The sequence below is a fragment of the Danio aesculapii genome, chromosome 14, assembly GCF_903798145.1.
Source record: "Danio aesculapii chromosome 14, fDanAes4.1, whole genome shotgun sequence".
In the NCBI taxonomy this organism is placed as follows: Eukaryota; Metazoa; Chordata; class Actinopteri; order Cypriniformes; family Danionidae; genus Danio; species Danio aesculapii.
In genome coordinates, this window is record NC_079448.1 from 3868107 (window position 1) to 3889860 (window position 21754).

Sequence of the window (21754 nt, forward strand, 5' to 3'; positions counted from 1 at the left end):
TTATTTTTCAGGGGTCACCACAGTGGAATGAACCACCAACTATTCCAGCATATGTTTTACGCAGCGGATGCCCTTCCAGCAGCAACCCAGTACTGGGAAACACCCATACACACTCGTACACTACGAACAATTTAGTTCATCCAGTTGACTTATAGCACATGTGTTTGGATTGTGGGGTAAACCGGAGCACTCAAAGGAAACCCACGCCAACAAGGGGAGAACATGCAAACTCCACACAGAAATGCCAACTGACCTAGCCGGAACTCAAACCAGTGACCTTTTGCTGTGAGGCGACAGTGTTAACCACTGAGCCACCATCTGCAGCAAGCTTTACATTTTTAAGTTGAATCAGTGGAATGAGGATACTTGAAGGAGTAAGATATACTCTTACAAAGAAGAATGGATTTTTGCATGGACATCACTTGACGTCATTAAAGTCTTCTTTAGTGTTGCTTCTAACTTCTAATTTTTAACAAACATTTTTAAAATCAATTTTATTTTGAACCCAAATTGATGCTGTAAATTATAGATTTGGGTAAATACAAGGAATTAAGGTACCAAAGGGGTTTTTGCAATGATATCACAGAAAAAAAGGGTCTTTAATGTCTGTGTGAAATAAAATAAAGAGTTTAATTTGCTAGCGCACATTGTTATTCTTTAGGTCAGTGTTTCCCAACCCTGTTCCTGGAGGCACACCAACAGTACATATTTTGGATGTCTCCCTTTTCTGGCCCATTAACTTCAGGTGTTGGAGTCTCTTCTGATGTTATGATAAGTTGATTCAGGTGTGTTTGATTAGGGAGAGGTTGAAAATGTGTACTGTTGGTGTGCCTTCAGGAACAGGGTTGGGAAACACTGCTTTAGGTGAACGGTTCATCTGTGCAAGTTAATCCACTGAAAAATGTTTGTTTTGGTCTAAGAATTTGCTTCTGAGTTTGGATTGGCTCCTTCTCTGATGATGTCATTTTGAGAGCTTCAGCCACAATATTGTTAACCACGCCCCTCTTAGTTTGCTACAAAGGAATGGTGCGCAAATAGAAAGCCACACCCCCTACTAAACATTGAACAGCCTCCTGTCTCCATGATCCGGAAGCTGCGAACGTTATTTTTTTTTGTATTGTGATGCAGTTCATTAAGAAACAGACTATTAAATGAGACAACAGTGGGTGTGGCTTGTTTTTTCTACTGCGAGCTGATTGGATGTAGTAAAGTAGGCATTTCATTCAGAAAGATCTGGAAAAGGGTTTGGGGAGAGTTATTACAACCTAACAGACTCCTCCTCCTCACCATTTCTGTTCGTTATCAAAACCAGCCTGATCTCACGAGAAAACGTAAGTATTTTACGTTTTGTCAATTTTTTGGCTAATTCTTACGAGTTCAGTCGTACAAAAATGTGCAATTTTAAAAAAGGAGGCGTGGCACCCAACCCCACCCCTAAAACGAACCCTCATTGGGGGTTGGGGGTTGTTGTCACGAACGAAAGTGAAGAGGGGGGGTGGCTGATCATGGCAGGTCGTTGGATGCGAGGATGTGTCGCGGACGAAAGTGTAGAGGGTTGGGGGTTGCGGACGAAAGTGAAAATGAACGGCGGTTGAGGAGGGAGATTAGTAAAATGAGGTTCCGGATCAGATTTCAGAGGTGTGTTCTCCGGCACAAATTAAGCCCTGGTCATTGGGTGATAAGCAAATCGTACTAAACGAATTAGATCATATGAATTCATATGAATTAGCCACTAAATCAAAAAGTTACAAATTGCTGTGAGATTGCGTTGTCAAAACTGACAGTTGGAGGGGCGTGGTTAAGTGTTAGCCACGCCCATTTGCTAAGATATACGTAATCTGACAATTTAACTGAAAGAAAATCAGATTTCAGAATTCGATTAAAGATTACAAGGGCAAAACTATTATTATTTTTAATGAGATGCACAGATGAATTGTTCACCAAACTAGCAATCTGAGCTAACAAAATCAATATGGTTAGTTTCAGGGCTTAATTTGTGCCGGAACACGTCGGATCCGGATCCGGCACCTCTGAAATCTGATCGGGCACCTAATTTGAACGATCCCCCTCCTTAACCACTCTCCTCCCCTGTCCGGTGTTCACTTTCACTTTCTTCCGAGACTCCTCAACCCTCTTCACTTTCTTCCATGACGAACCCCCCACCCCCCCGCTCTTCACTTTCATCCGTGACACCCCTCTGCCATCCAACGCCTGCGTGCACGACACCTCTACATCCTCGGTTAACATGCCGGATCCGTTCCGGGACCTCGGAATTCACAAATTAAGTACTGGTTAGTTTTAATATCATGGGGGCTTTAAGTTCGAACTACATCAACATACGGAATCTTCCAGTTCACACACACTTTAAAGAGCTTTGTTTTTAATAACTGTAATGAACGTTTTGTTGAACGGAAAGTATGTTAAAGTTCCTTCATGGATGCACAGCCGCCAATAAAGAACCTTCAGGTGTTCTTTTCATTCCACTGATGTTGTGTTCACCTCATTTACTGTCATCATGTTTGATCAGGCACCTAGACATCAGTTTCGGCTGTTAAAACCCATCTGGACTGGCAGACTGAACAGCGGCACTGTGACGGTGGAAAGAGAGACAGACGGATAGAGAGAGAGAGAGAGAGGGTCTGTACACTGAACTCAGGACCACATGAGGGATTTACACATCCAGACTCAGGCAAGGCAAATGGACAAAGCCACATGACGTCATTAATTACATCTCCAGTTGAACATTCAGCATTTTTCTTGTTTCTTTTCTTTTTTACACATTAATTATTGTCTTTACAGAGTAAAAAATATAGAGAATTAACAAAGGAAACTCTTGCAAATATATGGCCATCGACTGTTTCATCTGTAGCTGCAGGTGTGAGCGCTCGGGTCACCTGTGTGTGAGTGTGTGTCTGTTTGTATGCAGTAAAATAAGGGAGAACAAGCTTTTATTGCACCTTTGTACAGGAGCGAAGCAGGCAGAGGCTGGACAGGAAGTGGACTGACGGGAAGGGACGGGAGTTTACAGTTGCAGGCCAGGCATCAGACACACAGCAGCACTAGAGAAGGGGAGAGGTCACCTCAAAGGTCATCATTATCATCATCAGAAGTCCATAATGCAGTTCTGCATGTGAGTGGGTTTGTGTGTATGTGTGTGTGTGTGTATGTTCTCAGCTCATCATGATAACAGAGAGTGAGAGAGATGGAGAAAGAGAGAAACGGACAGATTCAGAATGGAGGGAATGGAGGATTGATGTTTATATACTGGGGTAGAGCTGCACAATCACCTCAAATAAAACCAAAATCAATAACTCATGGCTTAATGTGGCTTATCTCGGGATATCTCAAGAAATACCATCGTGTTCTAAACCTGTATGACTGACTTTTTAATCTCTGAAATCTTAATGCTTTTAATACATTTAATAAAATGTGAATGTGATTTGATAGCTGCATTTCTTAATATGGGGTTGTGTAAGACTGAAGGGCTTTGTTCTGCCAAAACAACCACCTGGATGTACTTTATTCCACTTATTACATGGTTGTTTTACTGAATGACATTGTTCTGAGGCATAATATTTAATTATTTTTTTTAAATAAATGCAAAACTGAAAGAAACTAAAACAGTTGATGGACTTTAATGAACATTGCACTAACCTGTGTATTCAGTCACAAGATGGCGCCAAACAGTCAAAAACGCAAAGCTGACAGAAATGAAAGTGGCTAAATGAATCATAGCCTTATTATTCATTCACAAAATGGCGCCAAACAATCCAAAACAGTGACGTGACCGACACGAAAGTGAATATAAGTATGTAAATTTGAGTTGCATTTTTAATAGGGGGTTGTGTAAGACTGAAGGGCTTTATTATGCCAAAACAACCACCTGGATGTACTTTATCCTGCTTATTACATGATTATTTTCATACATGACATTGTTCTGAGACATAATATTTTGTTAATTCTTTAAATGAACGCAAAGCTGGCAGAAACTAAAACAGCTGACGGTGTTTAACGAAAGTTACTCTAACCTGTATATTAGTCGGTCACAAGATGGAAAAAAATAGTCAAAAGCGCAAAGATGACAGAAATGAAAGTGGCTGATTAAAGCGTGGACTGACCTACATATTATTCAGTCACAAGATGGCGCCAAACAGTCCAAAACAGTGACGTGACCGACAAAAAATATGGATATAAGTATATAAATTTGAGCTGCATTTCTTAATCTGGGGTTGTGTAAGACTGAAGGGCTTTATTATGCCAAAACAACCACCTGGATGTACTTTATCCTGCTTATTACATGATTATTTTAATAAATGACATTGTTCTGAGACATAATATTTTATTAATTCTTTAAATGAGCGCAAAGCTGACAGAAACTAAAACAGCTGACGGTGTTTAACGAACGTTGCTCTAACCTGTATATTAGTCAGTCACAAGATGGTGTGAAATAGTCAAAATCGCAAAGCTGACAGAAATGAAAGTGGCTGATTAAAGCATAGACTGACCTACATATTATTCAGTCACAAGATGGCGCCAAACAGTCCAAAACAGTGACGTGACAGACAAAAAATATGGATATAAGTATATAAATTTGAGCTGCATCTCTTAATATGGGGTTGTGTAAGACTGAAGGGCTTTATTATGCCAAACCAACCACCTGGATGTACTTTATCCTGCTTATTACATGATTATTTTAATAAATGACATTGTTCTGAGACATAATATTTTATTAATTCTTTAAATGAACGCAAAGCTGACAGAAACTAAAACAGCTGACGGTGTTTAACGAACGTTGCTCTAACCTGTATATTAGTCGGTCACAAGATGGCGAGAAATGGTCAAAAGCGCAAAGCTGACAGAAATGAAAGTGGCTGATTAAAGCATAGACTGACCTACATATTATTCAGTCACAAGATGGCGCCAAACAGTCCAAAACAGTGACGTGACAGACAAAAAATATGGATATAAGTATATAAATTTGAGCTGCATTTCTTAATCTGGGGTTGTGTAAGACTGAAGGGCTTTATTATGCCAAAACAACCGCCCGGATGTACTTTATCCCGCCTATTACATGGCTACTTTACTAAATTATATTGTACTGAGGCTTAATATTTTATTCATTCTAGACAGAAACTAAAACAGCTGATGGAATTTAAAAACTGTTGCACTAACCTGTGTATTAGTCAGTCACAAGATGGCGCCAAAAAGTCAAAAATGCAAAGCTGACAGAAATGAAAGTGGCTGAATAGAGCCAAAGTCACTTTAAGGCAAGCATTTTCCCTCGGCGGCCATCTTTGAAATGCCTCTCTTTCAGTATGCTCTGTTTGAATGGGGAAATATCAAATTCTCCTAAATTGCTTGCCAAGCTTACTGTCAAATTTCATTTTAGGAATCACCAATAAAGTTAAACAACGACTGCCTCTTTAGTTTTATTTCTAAACATTCAAATCAGGGCCCCAAATGGCCCTCCCCCCTCCCCCAGAGAATCCTCAGTCTATAGTGACCGATGATTGGCTCCAGGAGTGTTGCCAACAATTTCTAATGAAAAGGCGCTAAGCTCTGCCCAATGAGTCGATAAATGTCTCTAGATTAAGTCATACGTCAATTTGCATATGACTGATGTCATCACGTCCAGCCGTTTATCAGTATAGATGTGTAAACTAGAAAACTAGTAGAAAACTAATCATACAGGTCTGGAATGATTCTGATGATTTATTCCCGATCTATTAAATGCGATCCTACTCCAAAATAAACGATAATGTCCATGGGGAACCAAAAGGTGCAAAGTGGAAATCAGGAAAAAGGAGGAGAATAAAAGGTGTTAGGGAGCCATAAGCTCATCAGTTCGTTCCTCTGTTACCCACAATCCCTCAGGAGCACCCAGAAACCTCCCCTCTGGGTGTGAAACGCTTCATATAATCCATCTGCGGCGGCGTTTACGAGCACTGAATAAAACTCATGCCTCAAAACACCCTCACACTGACACGAGTGAGGAAAGACTGTGTGTGTTTGTGTGTACAGTCAGAGGAACAGAACTAAGCTGCTGTGATCTGATATCAGCACTAAACTCTTCTGCGCTGTTTGCGGATCATCCCACTCCAGTTCATTCTCTATAGGAGTCGAGTGGTGGATCATGGGATTGAGAGCGATGCTAAGCAAGCGGTGAGATAAAAATAATAAATATATGCAAAGCAAAAGCTGAATGGAGGAGTGTTTCTTCCACAGAATAAAGAAATACGAATAAAGGGAAATGTTGATAAGAGTTTAAAATAATGATTTATTAGTTAATGTATTTACTAACATGATCAAACTATTAGTAATACATTTATTACTGTATTTATTCATGTTTGCTAATGTTGTTTAGGTGAAATAATGTTAGTTTGTGTTAACTCACGGTGCATAAACTAATATTAACAAGCTTAAATTACTTAAAGAGCTCCTATTATGTATTGTAAAAGGTCATATTTTGGATTTGGGGGACACTTTCATTGTCTTATAATATGCATTTATTTTTACCTAATTATCTTAACGACTCCTATATGATCGGTTCAGCGAGTCTTTTGTTCCCAAACCCCTCCTTAATACGATGCTAATCTGCGCTGATTGGTCCGATGATCCAGTCTGTTGCAATTGGTCGACTGCATTCAGCGTGAGACAGAGAGAAACGCCCACCCCGGCTTATCAACATTGTTGAAGTAGTCAGAGTGCAGGGTGTATGTGTGAGCCCAATGCAGGAGTGCATTAAAGCAATGCAGATAAACACCAGCATATTGTGCATTATTAACCATAAATAGTGGCAAAAGTTGAATTATTTTGAAATTTGACCACCGCACGTACGTAGGAACAGCTGACGGTGGCCATAGCATTGACAGGCAGAGGATTGCAAGCTACAAATGCATTTAAATAGGTAAAGAAAGCAGCTTTTGCCGCGTTTTTAACATGGCTTTAGACTCGGTATGTGAATATAAAGAGTTAACCAGATACAGTACAAGCCGCGTGGCGCGAGGAACAAAAGACAAAGAACAAAACACAATTAAATACATATTTTGCGAGCTAGAGAAAACAAGAAGGCAACCATTTTAGTCACACTTACACTAGTGAAATGGAGGAAACTGATCCATAAACTGTGTACTGACAAAGTCTCATCCATCAATAGTCTTTTCTGATCCTTCCTTTAACAAATGGCCGACGAATGCCCCGTTGCAGGGTAGATTATTGCATCAATCAACAGAATTTTCAGTCATCTTCAGTCATGATCAGTCCCACACACACCTGCACTCTGCTAGAGTTTGAAGAGAAAGGCTTGTTCACGTTTTACCGGATCCGGCACTTCATATTTGGGATTGTGTCATAGGCAAAAGATTCGGATGAACGACGAACAAGGTTTAACCCTCAACTGGATGTTTTCATTCACTTAGAGCTGTGTCACACACTGTATGGAAGGTCATTTTCAAAAACTCATAACAGGGGCTCTTTAATGTTGAATTATGATTAATAAATACTTTACAAGATTATTCATACTGTTTTTGTTAGTAAATACATTAAGTAATGAACTATTATTCTAAAGTTTTATCGCATAATTGAAACTCATCATAATATACTTCTTTTAATCTCACAATTGTTTTTTTTTCTGTGAATTCAGACTTTTTTCCACCTTAAAATTCTACATATCACAGTTTTGTCTTTATTTTCTCCTCAGGATCAAGTTTGAATCTTAAAAATCAGAATTGATTTGCAAAACTTGTGAGATAAAAGTAGTTTGTTTTTATTCCATGACGAAATAAAATTCAGCCTTTATTTTGTAGATAACAGCAAATGTGAAAGCAAGTGGAGGTTGTTAAACCTGCCAAAAAGGCCTTTAAAGGACCATGACTCAGTTTCCACCAGTCGTCTAAGCCTCATGTGTGCTTCTAAAACTGTTTAAGCTTGACAGATTGGGTCAGATCAAACTATTTCAAATTCGATCAAATGAGGAATGCAGAACGGGATGAATGATTGGAGGCAGACGTGACTTCAGGGTCCAGAGTCTTTTTCACAACTGGAAAGCGGATGTGCTAACAAACACCCGAAATCTATCTCGCGGAGCGTCACGCCGACAGCTTTTTCCATTCGCCTTCTGTTTTTCTGCGAGAGGAAGCGTTCGGTAATGCTTTGAAAAGGTCAGGCTGACGAGCCGTTTGATCGCTCCTGAATTCTGTCAAGCCCCAAACTCACTGAACAAACCGCAAAAAGAGTCGACGCAAAAGGTCACGGTCCACTTAAACGCTCAGAGTCCATAACGCCAAACAGAAGCAAACAGAATGTAATGCTTTGAAGCGAAATCATCAGCTCTAAACAACAAACAAATGATAATATCAGGCTCACAGCTGACGCGTTCACATGAATTACTACAATTACTGGATCCTGCAAACATGCATAGACTTTGTTATTCAAGCGTCATGAAATGAAATGCACTTTTAATGAATATTGAAGAACAAAGAAACTGCTCCAGGCAACACTTCACCCAAAAATCAACATTTACACACTATTTAATCACCGTCAAGTGGTTCCATACCTTTATGTTGCTTTTTTCTATTGAACACAAAAGAAGATAGTTTGAAAAATGCAAGAAACCTGTAACCATTTACTTTCATTGTAGGATCTACAAATACTATGGATGTTAGTGGTTACAGGTTTTCATCTTTCTTCAAAAGATCTTCTTTTGTGTTCAACAGAAGTAAGAAAGGTTTGAAACAACCATAGGGTGAGTAAATAATGGCAGATTTTTTATTTTTGGGTGAACTATCCCTTTAAATGATTATAAAAGACAATGAATTTATCAAATGATGTCACATACTGCACAAAGTTATGCTATTCTGTATATTTGTCTTGTTTTCTAGTACAAAAAAACTTTTAAATAAACATAACAGGTTAGGTTGTGTTTTCTGACATTCTTACACTTAAATTTAGGAAGTCTGAAGTTCTCGAAACAAAAACTATTTATCATTAATTAATATCATTAATTAATTAAAACAACAATTTACGCATAAATTACATTTTGATCCATTTCTCCGAGACTAAAGGCCGGCTCACACTGTGCGATTTTTTTTTTTTTCAATCCTTAAATATTTGTAGCATGTCACACTGCACGAACATGGCTCCCATGTCACACTGTAAAGATCTCAACTGTCATAAAGTCAGACTTAACTGCGATGCGATGATGGCAAACACGGAAGAAAACTCCCTCTGAGTTTGACTTCATCCACCTGTAGTGTTCTGAAATTATTCCTCACAGCAAGCGTAAACAATCTGTAGTGGCAATTTTTTCACACGGCGTGTCTCAATAATAAAACCAGGAAGAAAAAAAATGTTTTATTGAATTGTCGCATGGATTGCGTCATCATATTTAGCACTCCTAGCACTCCCACTCCTGGTTCTTTGATTGACGGTCATCGCAGCTGAATCTGAAATCTTCATCGGAGGAAATCTGATCGCAACAGGCATTAAGCGGCTGTCTGTGAACATGTCAAACCAACGATAATCGATCACAGATATTAGCTTAGGATTTTAGGAATCTTTCAGGATTTCCCAAATTTGTATCAGATAACAAAATCAAGGCTGAATCTCACAGTGTGAACAGGGTTAAGATAATATTTGATGTCATTCTGCATCTCAAGTAAATGAATACTAAAACTGAAAAAAAGCTATTAAAAAAGGTAAGATAAAGTACTTTTGATTCACTGTTGACCTTATTCTTCCGGTACAAGTGGGTATTGCAAACGTTTTGGTTCAAGACTTCCATTCTCGTTCCCTTGCATTCATTTTTAGATGTTAAAACAGCTCGTTGAGCTTCTTGATGTTACAAACTGATATTTTCTAATTATATTATTCTACTTTTTATGTATAGTCATGAACACACTTGTTTGTAGATCAGGTAGTCTGACCGTTTTCTGCCGTTTATTATTTATAGTCATTTCTCCCACAGGCGACTAAATTGGAAGTTTTAAAACAGCACGTGATGATTTTGCCAAGTACGATGCGATCCTGGATTAACATCTATGTCGATCCTGAAACATCATATTTGTTGGAAAATGTAATCCATACCTATTCCCTATCAATAAAAGCAGCATTTCTCAGTACTACAATACATAGGGATTGAAGTTGTCCATGTTGGGGGGGGGAGAGCTACATAAATTGCTGTTACAACAGCCTGATCTCACGAGAAAACGTAAGTATTTTACGTTTTGTCAGTTTAGTGGCGAATTCGTACGAATTCATACGAGTTCAGTCGTACGAAATTGTACGATTTTAAAAAGGAGGCGTGGCACCTAAACCCCACCCCTAAACCCAACAATTATTGGCGGATGAGTAAATCGTACTAAATTGTATGAATTAGACTGTACGAATTTATACGAATTAGCTACTAAATCAAAAAGTTACGAATTGTGACATTGTGTTGGTTACAACGTGCAGCCTTTTGGATTTTCACTCTTGATACATCGTCTCCAAGAGGTTTAAATGAGGAGTCTGATATTCGTGTTTTTCTTTAATGTTTAATTAGGTGTCTGGATAAAGGTTTTTTTGGCTATATTTTGAAATATATTTTGGTGTATTATTTAATTGTGTTTCCTTGTTATATTGTGTTATGTTTTCTTTATTTTGTGATGTAACATTAGGGGTTGTTTCTGTATTTTCGCTTAGAATATCTAAGTTGTACAATTTATAAATAGGTATTTTTTCTATTTTTCTTGTTGTGAGATAATGTGCGAGATCATGTGATCTGGAAGTGTACAAAAAGGAGCAACATACTGTGATGAACACTGTCTGAGAAAGAGCCATGTGCTCGAAACGTTACACGCCTTGTTTCAGCCTTTTTAATTTAATAAATTGGTGTTGGTGTTGTTGCCTTTTTGAATATATATTTCACTATCCCTAAACCCAATCATAACTGTAAAATATTCCCCAAATCAGAGGGGAATAATAGTTGGATAACAATCATGTACAAGTGCATAAACCTAACCGTAAGCCTATCCCTTAATTCTGATAGGCTGATTAGAATGTTATTCCAGGATCAACAAAGATGTTAATCAAGGAACATGTCCTACTTGGTGAAATTAGGTTGGTGTTTAAAACAACGTTGCACTTCCGAATCGCTGAATAAGGTCAATAAAAAACAAAGCAGATTTTACAATCGCAGTAATTGTGAACAGATGTGAAAACAATATCAAGTCAATCATGCACAACCTGACTGAAGCTCATCACACTTTACAGACGTACTGTAGTTCCCAACCCAGACTCATTCTGAAAACGTAGTCCCGCGGATGGAGACCGCGAATTATGTAGCCGGCAGTACGTATGGCTGCATTTCCTTTTTTTTAAAACGAACGCTAGGGGGCGGTGTGACGCCGTTCCTTTTCGTGCTTACCGGCTGACAGCTTACCCCGTGTGGAGGGCTTTCCCGCCGCAACCAGTTTGTCCAGTTAGCTCGTTGTGTATGTTGGCGGACTTGAGACCTAGAGAGGAGATGACCACGACGACGGGGTTCAAGTCCAGGGAAGAGCGGTTCCCGAAATCAGGTAAGACATAAACAGAATCCAAAAATAACATGGTAAGAATGTGGTAAAATCCGAAAACGTGGTAAAAAAATCAGACGAGGGCTTTTCTTTTTCTGGACGGCTTTGGAAATCGTTGGTTGGGTTTTAGGGAAGTAAGTGGGTGGGCGGGTCAATCGCTAAAATTGTTTGGGTTTAGGGAAGGAGGAGGGTGGGTCTGTCGATCGATCAGCCAGCTAGTCAGTCATCCAGTCATTCAGCCAGTCTGACAGACGCTCGGCCGACAGCGGCCTCTGGTGGGTTTACGTGAGAACAGCAGGCGCGAACGGCACTCGCGAGAGAAATTTGAGATACGAAAAGGCGCACGCATTGGCCTCTTGTGGATTTGTGAAAACAAAAACTGCAAAATGACGTACCTCCCAGGACGTATTCAGTGGTCTCCAGAAACGTCCACAGGACTACGTTTTCAGAATGAGCCTGGGTTGGTAGTTTCTTGTGTTGTGCACTATATTCGACTTATCACATTCTCCATGTTTCACTAGCAGGATTATAGTCCACAAATTCTTCATTCGTCAACAAGAGACAAAAACCTCAGGGAGGAAGGTCATTTTAACAATTAAAGGAACCATGAAAGAAAATAAATCAAATTTTAAAATCCTCTATTTGCATTCTTTCATTAGCTTGCCGTTGCTGTTTTCTGATGCGATTAAATCTAGCATTATCGTAGCATCTGTAAATATTAACAACATGTCTCCCTGCAAACAGAACATATGCGCTGTGATTTCCCTTCGATCTCCATCCTCCAGTGGCAGATTTATGACATGAATCATTGATGAGCTTCAGTCTTGTAGTGCGCGTTTGACTTTAAGCCCACCTGATCCTCACCCTTGAAGATCTCAGACATCATCTTCTGCATTTTCTGCAGTGGCGTTCATGCATACTGCCACGAGACCTAACCCCTGTTTAAAAAGACCTTATGTAGAAGTGTTAAGAAGCCTGAACGATCTTGTCATGCACGTCTACCATCTAGAGCCCACAAGAGGCGTCTAGAACACAAGAGCGAGCGGGAGTTTGAAATAAAGAGGGAAAACAGAGGACAGAACATGAGGAGGAGGCTGAAGAAAGACAGAGAGAATGAATGAGTTCAGATCCAGAATGAGGGCGGGGCTGGGAAAAGGAGGCGTGTGTGTGTGTCCAAGGGGGCGGAGCTGGAATGGCTTCAGAACTGTGCATTTTTTAACATGGGTCCCTGGTTAATTAGCGGAAGATGGGTGGGCGGAGCTACCAGACGTAGCCAAACTCGTCGTCCTCTCCGTCTTCGTCGTCTTCGATGGCCCCGCGGGGGTGGAGTCGACCCCGTCTCTCTTTCTGTCGGCTCCGCCCACTCTGTGCAGACTCCTCCTCCTCTTGGTCGTCCAGTAGAATGACTGCGCCGCCGCCGCTGCCGAAATCTCCAGATGTCTCCTGATCCTCCTCTACACACACACACACACACACACACGGGGGGATGAAAGAGAAGGTGTGTGTTCTGGGGAAGATCATTCATTATATATAAAAAAGAGGATATTTTATACATTTTGACAGAGGATTCAGGAAACGCTGTTGAATAATGGAGCTTCAGATGTCAGGACTACACACACACTCCACGCACACACAAACACACACACAGCTAACAAACTTAAAACTAGTATAGTAATAGTAGTAATATATTATCTAAATGTAATTCATAAATACATAATGCGTGAAAACTAAGCTAGATGATTTCTATCACATACACAGACATTTTATATCAATTTTTTATAAATATAAATAAATTATATTACATCAAAACAAACTATTATTTTGGATGCGATTAATCATGATTAGGGGGCGACGTGGTGGCGCAGTAGGCAGTGCTGTCGCCTCACAGTTAGAAGGTCGCTGGTTCGAGCCTTGCAGTTTGAATGCAGTTTAAACATTGCATCCTATTTTATTGTTAATTTATCATATTGTTGTTGTTTTATCCAATCTTATGTCGTATTTTGACACTCCTGTTCTTCAGTTTAAACTTTACAGTAATTTACCTTTTTAGATAAGATTGCAAAGATTATTGTTCATTTGATACCGAGCCTTTAATTGTCATTTATAAGGGATTTATAAAGCATAAACAGTCCTCATTTTAGATTAGGTCACAAAGCTGCATGAAGTTGAGTTAATAAAGCATTTATTAACATACATAGTAACCATTACTATATGCCTGAATAATAAGATATATAGATGTTCATTTGAATAGTTTATTAATCATTTATTAACTCATTCTGAATTATCTTAAAAACCTCAAACTACTCTTAAATACAAATGGTTTGGAAATAATGCAATACTGATATTAGTAATGAAAAATCAACCAGTCACAAATTATGAAAGTACAATTAAGCACATTATAAATGTGGTTATAAGTAATGCCAGATGGAATCTGCTGACATTTTTTTCAATGATGGGGTAAAATCGATTAAATCAAGAATCAACAATGGGATAAAAATCTGGGGAAATCTGCACAATTCTGCGCGCACAGAATTCCGTAGATTTTCCGCAGATTTCCACAGATTTTTAGCCCATCAATAATTCTGTTTATTTACTTGAGTAAATGTGTGTAAATCTATATATATATTATATATATTCAGTTTTTAAATTAATTTCAGTAATATTATTGACTAATATGTAAATATTCATATCATTTGTCCAATTATTATTATTATTATTGTACAATGCAGTGTGTACAGTAATATTTTCTGTCTTTTAGTAGAGATATTATATGAGAGACTTGCTTTGTTTACCAAATAAAGTTAATCTAATTGGATTTGCATTGTAAACAATAAATAAAAGTTACAAATATATTATTTATTTCATATATTAAGACTTTAGTTATGATACTTCCAAAATCATTCCACAGAAATCCGTCAATTTTACCAAAATTCTGGCAAAAAACGTCTGCAGATTCCGTGTGTGCTTAGTTATGTCAAGAATACAGCATTTGTAGCTGCAGTAATAAACTGCTTACTAATGTTTATTAATGTAAAGTTAATGCTTAACAAATAATGGATTCACTAGATGCTAATGCTTAATAAATGATTCATAGTGTGTAGTTATTATAAGGTGTTACCGACTTGTCTTACATCTTGAAACGGGTAAAATAGGTGCCCTTTAAACAATAATAAAAAATAAAGATATAAAAACAAAAACCAGCTCAAAATAACAGAATTTGATCTGTTTTAAAACCCCACTGGTGTGTGTATCAAAGTGTGTGTGGCACAGGTTCCGCTGTGTGCATGTACTGTATGTGTGTACTTGTTTTTTAAATTCTAGTGGGGACCTTAACCTGAATGCAAACAGACTCGTGGGGACAAGAACTGATGTCCCCACGTGTAAGCATGCTTAGAAATCAGACAGAATGAAGTATTTCGAACATCTATAAATGCAGATTGTTTGGGTTGGGTTGGGATTTTGGGTACTGTCGTGGAGATGCTTGTGTGTGTATGTGTGATGTGTGTTTAAAGTTTTACCACAGGTAGGGTTGCCCTGTCTGCGGGATCCTGCGAGCTCATTGCCGTATTTGTCCACACACCAACATTGACCGGTGCTGCCGTGACACTGAGTGGCCTTAAAATAACCGTCCTCAGTGCAGCGGGGTACATACACTCCTACAGACAGACACACACACACACAGACACAGAAAAACAACATTAAAAATGAACACATAAATGACCAGCTTAGATTAAAACCACTTCTCTCTCATTAACCAAACGTTGAAGTTATGTCTGTGGAATGTTGAGATCCCAGGACCTGTGGACAGTTTGTGATGAGACTCTTTAAAAGAGGCTTGTGGAAAAGAGACGCAAGCTCCGAGGTGGGGAGTTGTGGGTTCCGCAGGGCTGTCTCTCGGGGGCAATATGCCCTCAGGAGATGAAGATAGTTAGCTAGACAGGGCTTTATATGTGAGATAGTCAAGTCAGGGGGGATATTAAATGTTTAGCTGACCACTACCTCAGCCCAAGCCTCTCTCCTGACCCAGTCATGTGTTGGGGGTAAATAGTCCAGCCCCGCCTTCTCTCCACATTTTATGAATGAACTGAGTATCATGGCCCCGCCTCCAAACTGTGGATGGATGAATCCTATAGCGGGCCTGTGTGATCATGGAAGTGCGCTCTGTCTAACTCTGTGATAACGCTGGTGCCGTTCTCCTTGGCTGGGTCTCAAAGGCTGTCTTTTTTTAACTTTTATTTGTGTTTATGTCTGTTGTATGTAGAGTGTGATTTGTTATGTGCGTGAAAGGTGATCAGTGCGGGAGGCGAATGAGGGGGAGATATGATAACAGCGGATGCGCCTTAATTTTGTGTGCAGCGTAGGTTGAGGTGTTGGGTGCTATTCGAAACACTGTTGCAGTAATGTGTTAAACTCACTGTGTGTAAAGGAACTGGCGTGATAATCGCGTGTAGCCTTTGATGTCTATATCTCTCACCCTGGCATCCGCATCTGATTGGCCCTAGTTCTTAAAGTAAATAAAGCATTTCTCTTTTGTACATTACACCGTGTGTGGTGTTTTTCTGACAGACATAACTGTCAATAAGGTTCATTACAGTACATGTCTAATGTGCTATATGCTTGGGGACTTTTATATTGGAAAAAGCCTGCTCAGGCGCTTCCGGTGAACACAATCCTGTGAATTTTCTTTCAAATATTTCACAGTATTTCCTATAATATTTTTTCCTCTGCAGAAAGTCTTATTTGTTTTATTTCGGTTAGAATAAAAGCTGTTTATAATTTTAAAAAGCTATTTTAAGGTCAATATTATTAGCCCCCTTAAGAAATATTTATTATTGATTGTCTACAGAACAAACCAATTAACCTGTTTAACCTAGTTAAGCCTTTAAATGTCACTTTAAGCTGAATACTAGTGTCTTGAAAGAAATCTAGTCAAATATTATGTGCTGTCATCATGCAAAGAGAAAATAAATGGGAAAAAATATAAAAGAATTGAAATTGAACAGAAGGGCTAATAATTCTGACTTGAACTGTGTACAGCCCATTGGTCCAGAGGGTGTCGGGGGAGGGGCTAACACCTGTCCATCAAATCCACCCACCTAACAGAGTCTTCCTTCGGCTCTGAGAATGAATCTTGTTCATCTCGTTCTGACACGGCATGCCTGAAGAAACACACGGTTTAATACAGTTTAGTAGATAGATAAGATCTTCCCAACAGGCTTGTGATATGTTATTCTTCTTTTTTTGCAAACTCACCGTCGGGCTTCTGAAAGCAGTAGCACCACTCGTTGTTGGAGAGTTTTCCGTCTTTGAAAGAGTCGCAGGAGTTGAACAGCGGCCTCATGCACAGCTCGTATTTATCAAGGTAAATGGCGCTGAGCTCTGACTGGTCGAGCAGAAGGTCATAGTTCATGTCCAGCTTGTTGAACATCCAGCCGAGAGAATCTTTACAGATGGGTAAAATGCTTGTGTCGAAACCTACAGGAGAGAGATTTAAAAGCACTTTAATTTTAACAATCATTTAAAACAATGCAATGAAACATAAAAACATAATTTATCATGATAATAATCATTATATAATAAAATAATTATTAATATGTAATATATAATTAATTACAATTTTAATTAATAATAACAACAACAACAACAATAATAATAATAATAATAATAATAATAATAATAATAATAATAATAATAATAATAATAATAACAATAATAATAATAACAACAACAACAACAACAACAATAATAATAACAATAATAATAATAATAATAATAATAATAATAATAATAATAATAATAATAATAATAATAATAATAACAATAACAATAATAATAATAATAATAATAATAATAATAATAATTATTATTATTATTGAAATAAATAGTAATGCATTTGTTTATACTGGTGGTGGATGGAGAAGTAAAACCAAATAAGTAGTAATATAAATAATTCAGTAATAAATGCTTGAAAAATTAAAATACTGCTTTTGCAACTACATTTACCAAGCTAAAACAACAACAACAACAACAACAACAACAACAACAATATTTGTTTTTCATTCTGCTACATTTATTAGGTTTTGACAGGTGAAATCTTAAAATTTGTTCAAAAATACATTACTATTATTTAAAGAAAGAGCTCATGTAAATCCTAGAAAAAAAAAATCAACAATAAAAAAAAATAAATAAATAAATAAATATATATATATATATATATATATATATATATATATATATATATATATATATATATATATATATATATATATATATATATATATATATATATATATAAATAACCCTCCTGAATTATTAGCCCCTGTTTATTTTTCCTCAATTTCTGTTTAATGGAAATCAGACTTTTTTTCAACACATTTTCAAACGTGTTTAGTTTTAATAACTCATTTCTAATAACTGATTTATTTTATCTTTGTCATGATGACAGTAAATAATATTAGACTAGATATTTTTCAAGACACTTCTATACATCTTAACATGACATTTAAAAGCTTAACTAGGTTAATTAGGTTAACTAGGCAGGTTAGGGTAATTGGGCAAGTTGTTTTATAACAATGGTTTGTTCTGTAGACTATCGAAAAAAATATAGCTTAAAGGGGCTAATAATATTGACCTTAAAAAAAAAAAATCAAAGTGGGCTAATAGTTCTGACTTTAACTATATATTTTACTAATACTACTAATAGTAATTATACTAGTAGTAGTAGTAGTAATTATTATTATTATTTTTACTACTAATAATATTGTTAATAATAATAAAATATTAATAACGTTGTTAATAATACTAATACTAATACTAATATTGTTGTTATCCTACACTACTACTATTACTACAACTACTAATAATAATAATAATAATTAATAAGAGATATACAAAAAAATAAATCTTAATAAAGTAAGCATTATATATCAACTTCTTTTAATGGGTAAAATAAATAAGCCACCAATATTAATAATAAAAATAATATTTATTGAAAATCAAGCATTGCTAAAATGGCAGTAAACTCATTTGTGTAATTAATAAACAGACTCACGTCCTTGTGCAGTGTCACTGGTGCTGGTCTTCAGGTCTCGGTTTGCATCTGTGTGTAAAACCCCGAACCAGTCTTTGAGTCTGGAGGCTAAACTTCTCAGATCAGCATCAGTGCAGCCTAAACAAACACACAAACACAGATTCAATGAGCATGCGTGTGTGTGTGCTGATGAAACATATCCTTCTGTCTTCACAATAGTGGCTTGTTGCTAAAAGGGATACAGCGATTGATGCGAGTATCCACATCTGAATCCCTTCTAAACTCTACCACATTAGTCCTGGAGGAACTGATTAAACTCAGCTCTTCAAACAATAGCCTTTATCCTCATTTATAAACGCATCTACAAAAAACGTAATAGAGACTAAAGCGAGTTTAAAGAGGTCAGAGGTCAGATGAAGAACATACAGATTGCCTTTCACGGCTCAGGAGATTTAATAGAGTTCATAGCGGTGAACGTTTCCTTGAACTATAAAGTTGTTTCTTCTCCAACTTCAGGTCTTAAAATGAATTTGACGAGATCTCATTTCTGATTATTCCTTTTTTTATGAAGCGAATACTAACGAGAAATCTCAGTGGAATTAAATGAAGACTTTAAGCTAATGGTGATTGGGTTTTTTCCCCCCAATGGTTTAAGGTAATTTGGCCACTTCTAACCAGTGATGGAAACAACCCAGGCTCATTCTGAAAACGTAGTCCCGTGGACGTTTCTGGAGACCGCGAAATACGTAGCCGGGGGTACGTACGGCTGCATTTCATTTATTTAAGTGAACGCTGCGGGGCGGTGTGACGCCGTTCCTTTCGGCGCTTGCTGGCCGGCAGCTCGCCTCCGTGTGGAGGGCTTTCCCGCTGCAACAAGTTTGTCCGGTTAGCTCTTCGTGTACTTTGGCGGACTCGAGGCGCAGAGAGGGGCTAACCATGACGACGAGGACTGGGTTCGAGTCCGGGGAAGAGCGGTTCCAAAAATCAGGTAAGAAAACAAAAACAAAATCCAAAAAATGAAGTGAACAAGTTCATCACAGGGTGAGAATGTGGGCAAAATCCGAAAACGTGGTAAAAATCAGACGAGGGCTTTTCTTTTTCTGGATGGCTTTTGTGAATCGTCGTTGGTTGGGTTTAGGGACGGAGGAGGGTAGGTCAGCCGATTGGCCGGTCGCACGATCAATCATTCTGCCATCCAGACAGACAGGTGAAAGGTCGTTCGACAGCGGCCTCTAGCGGGTTTACGCGAGAACGGCGCGGGAAAAAGCACGCACAGCGGCCTCCCGCGAATCTGCGAAAACAAAAACTGCAAAAATACATACCTCCCGCGATTTATTTCGCGGTCTCCAGAAACGCCCCCGGACTACGTTCTCAGAATGAGCCTGGGTTGGATGGAAAGAGTACTGAACAATCATACTCAAGTAAAAGTACCATTACTTGCCTAAAAATGTAGTGCAAGTAGAGTTAAAGTATCTGCTGTAAATATTACTGAAAGTATGAGTAAAAAGTAGACCTTTTAAAGTGCTCAAGAGTAATGAGTAGTGAGTATTACGCTGTAAAAAGCTGATGCATTTACATGTAATTTGTGGATGTGTGCAAACGTAATATTCTGTATTGCTTTTAGTCATTGCCCAGCAGACACACAACGTCATAAGATGTTAATATTAGGTTCAATTTAGGTCATGATGTCAGGTGACCAAAATTCAATGTCTAGCCAGCGTCTAATGACCACATTATTTTAATGTCCAATAACAACGTCAAATGATGTTGATATTTGGTTGATTTTAGGTTGTGTTAGAAAGTGACCAAAATCCAACGTCGAGCCAACATCTTAAACCAACGTCATATTGACATGATACTGACATTTATTCATCAGGTATGGTAACCAAAATCCAACATCTGATAGACGTCATAGTGGTAACGTCCACACAACGTCAAGCTGTATCATTATTAGATGTTATTTGGTTGATTTTAGGTTGGTCGTTGGACATTGATGTCAGTCTGACGCTATGTTCTGACGTCAACCCGATTTTCATTTCCAAACAAAATGCAGCGTCCCCATGATGTTGGGGTACAACGTCAATCTGACGTCATGTTGACGTCTTGTGCCTACTGGTTGTTTAAGGCCATCAGTGACAAATGCAAGTGACGATTTTGGACATCTTGGACACTTTTAAAGCTTCCAAATAGTTTGCTGCATTTATAAATCGCCCATGTCTTGAGGTAGTTCTGTATGATGTGATTTACCTCTTTAGAGATTTGATTGGACAGGAATCACAGGACAGATTTTTCTAATCCTTCATAAGAAATAAAGTAGTGACTGCAGGTTAAAGGAAAGTAGTGGAGTAAAAGTACAGAGACAGCACTAAAAATCTACTCAAGGGAAAGTAAAAGTACACTTTTTTAAAACTACTTAAATTACAGTAATTTGAGTATTTGTAATTTTTTACTTTACACCACAGATTATAGCCCACTAGTTGGGGATTTTAATCAATTATTTATTTCACATTTAATATATTTTCACATTTAACACATTTTAAATATAGCTCATATTTTACATTTAATAAATGTAGTATTTTTATTTTACATATATTATTTTCACATTTAATATATTTTTTCAGCTTATTTAGTATTTTTACATTTAATATATTTATATTTTAAATTAAATCTACTATTTTCAAATTGAATATGTTAAAATATAGTTCATATTTTACATTTAATATAATATTTTTTTACATTTAATATATTATAAATAATTTAATATTTTTATATTAAATTTTTTTTACATCCATTATATTTTCAATCTATAATTCACATTTTACTCTCACTATATTTAATATTTTTACAAAAAATACAGTAGTTTGACATTTAATATATTTTAAAATTATTTAAAATTTGTACATTCAATATAACATTTTCACATTTGTTTATTCTTGATCTAAATGAGTCTGTGAACTGAATTTAATGAGCACTCACTGCTCTCCAGGTGGAATAACTGAGATATAAACGATCTCATTTATGATTATTCTTTTTATGAAGTGAATATCTGACCAACCTAACGAGAAATCTCAGTAGAATAAAATAAAGACTAACACTAATTCTAATGGTGGAATTTATTTGAAAGTTAATTGGGTTTTTTGCAATGGTTTAAGGTCCTTTGGCCACTTATAAT

The 21754-nt window shown here is 37.4% G+C and overlaps 1 protein-coding gene across 1 annotated transcript in view; it reads right to left on the reverse strand.

The window, feature by feature from the left end:
- Positions 1-8862: 8862 nt before the first annotated feature.
- spock1 (SPARC (osteonectin), cwcv and kazal like domains proteoglycan 1) overlaps positions 8863-21754 on the reverse strand; it is a 334100-nt gene continuing 321208 nt past the window's right edge. Inside the window, exons 8-12 of the mRNA XM_056472464.1 lie at positions 18604-18720; positions 16806-17027; positions 16649-16711; positions 15071-15208; positions 8863-13006 (exon numbers count right to left, since the gene is read on the reverse strand). Coding sequence (XP_056328439.1) covers positions 12813-13006; positions 15071-15208; positions 16649-16711; positions 16806-17027; positions 18604-18720 — 734 coding nt within the window. The 3' untranslated portion in view covers positions 8863-12812. The remainder of the gene's footprint in view (positions 13007-15070; positions 15209-16648; positions 16712-16805; positions 17028-18603; positions 18721-21754) is intronic.